We start from the raw sequence: 1,796 nt of genomic DNA on the forward strand, positions 1-1,796 counted from the left end.
ACGAAGCTGCTGAGCCAGACCTTGTCGCCCACCGCGTACTCCACTGCTCGACGCTTTGTGTCTGCGTAGTACTTCTGCTGCCATTTTGCTTTCAGAATGTGACTCTGTGCCCTGTCGCAGAGCTGCCGGAAAAGCTTAGTCATCGGAGGAGTGAGCGTAGAAGCTAACGCGCCTACGATATCAAGGTCCGCAGCAGCCAGCAGATTCTCGTCAATCATGACCTCGAAGGGAGAGAGCTCGGTGGAGGAATGACCTGCTGTGTTGTAAGCAAGTTCCAAGGCCGAAAGCAAACGCTGCCATTCGCATTCGTCAGATTTGATATAGGTACGAAGCATCTGCTCCAGTGTGCGGTTCACCCGTTCAGTTTAGCCGTCGACATGCACCGTTTGATGTTAAAGCGGCGGCAGAGCTGGTTCCAAAGATCCGACTGGAAACGGGGGTCGCGGTCCGATATGAGCACCTGTGGAAAGCCGTGACAGCAGATAAGACGGTCTGCAAGAAGCTCCACGGTGTCTGCTGTTCTGAATGACTTCTTTGCAAGAACGAAATGAGCCATCTTGCTGAGGGAGTCGGCCATGACAAGGATCGAGTCGTGCCCTGCCGTTGTAAGGGGAAGATCTGTGATAAAGTCGAGACTCACGTGCGCCCATCGACGAGAAGGGATGAGCAACTGTTGAAGAAGGCCTGCAGGCTTCTGGTTAAGAGACTTTGACGCTCGACAGTGAGTGCATGACTCAACATAAGCAGTAGTGTAGGCAAGCATTCCTGGCCAGTAGTAGTGCTTGCTGAGAGCCGCAAAGGTCTTCTTCTGGCCTCGATGGCCGGCTGTGACATGGTCGTGATGCGAATGCAGAACGTGAGTAAGGAACGCAGGGAATTGTGGGACGCAGATGCGCCACAGTCCAAGAACGCGGATGTGCAGGTAAGGCTCTACGTAGCGAAAGGCAAATTGGCGATTACAAAACTCGATTTGCAGAGCTTCGCCTGGTTGGTTTGCTGCGGCTTTGTAGGGAACGCGAAAAACAGGACACTTCGAGTAAGCTTGCGGCCAATGGCGCACATCAGGAGGGTCAGCTGGTGGCTTCGTTGTGAGTGTAGGATGTTCCGGCTCTGGGTTGGGTTCCGACGGCGCAGATGAAGGCGCGGAGGGCATGCTGCGTCATCTAGGTCGTCGCGATGCTTAAGGGGCGCGCTCTTGGTAGTTGGGAGGCCGACCACGAGAGCGGGGAGCCGCGCTCGCTTGTTCTACTGCGAGCATCACTGGTACCGATGGTGTGTCGTGCGAGCAAAAAGGAAAGACAAATTAGTGTTTGCATGATACGATGAGCATCTAAGTTGGAAATTCGCCTCTTCTCCAATCTGAGGCGACACAACCAAGCAGACTATACTTAAGCTTGACATGGGGCCACGGTGAATTCTTGTCACCTTCTGTGTAGTTGGTGACGAGCGTGGCCTCGAATCGGGAAGTTCAAAGCGTTCTCTATTCATACGTCTAAAACATCCCTTGTCTTAAGAGCTCCTGGAACGTCCAACGCTCGGCAAAATGAGTGTTTTCTTTTCTTCGTCATTGCTCTTTACAGGTATGCCACAAAGCCGTCATTCACGTAGGCTCCCAGCTCGTCAGACTAAAGCTGCCTCTTAATCTTGCGTTGATTGAGCCGATATGGTCCTAAAATGGAACTTTCCAGTTACCCTTTCAATGAATAGCTTTCGCCACAGTCGCTTTCAGGCGGGCTAACTCCTAGGTTTGCTCCACCTCTTACTTTGCCTCCGCTCTCCAGTTCACGGCTTACTAC

General features: G+C 52.7%; 2 protein-coding genes across 2 annotated transcripts; one reads left to right on the forward strand and one right to left on the reverse strand.

The window, feature by feature from the left end:
* Positions 1-20: 20 nt before the first annotated feature.
* On the reverse strand, positions 21-335 carry ENH_00024230 (hypothetical protein; the record flags this gene model as incomplete). The annotated part of the gene is made up of 1 exon (XM_013584641.1): positions 21-335. A coding segment is annotated over one exon (315 nt), but the record flags the coding sequence as incomplete, so codon positions are not given.
* A 497-nt stretch (positions 336-832) lies between these two features.
* Positions 833-1,673, forward strand: ENH_00024240 (hypothetical protein; the record flags this gene model as incomplete). The annotated part of the gene is made up of 3 exons (XM_013584642.1): positions 833-922; positions 1,168-1,263; positions 1,581-1,673. The coding sequence occupies 3 exons, from the start codon at positions 833-835 to the stop codon at positions 1,671-1,673; spliced, it is 279 nt and encodes a 92-aa protein (XP_013440096.1).
* Positions 1,674-1,796: the final 123 nt, after the last annotated feature.

Source organism: Eimeria necatrix, genomic scaffold (genome assembly GCF_000499385.1).
Source record: "Eimeria necatrix Houghton genomic scaffold, Enh_scaff1889, whole genome shotgun sequence".
Classification (NCBI taxonomy): domain Eukaryota; phylum Apicomplexa; class Conoidasida; order Eucoccidiorida; family Eimeriidae; genus Eimeria; species Eimeria necatrix.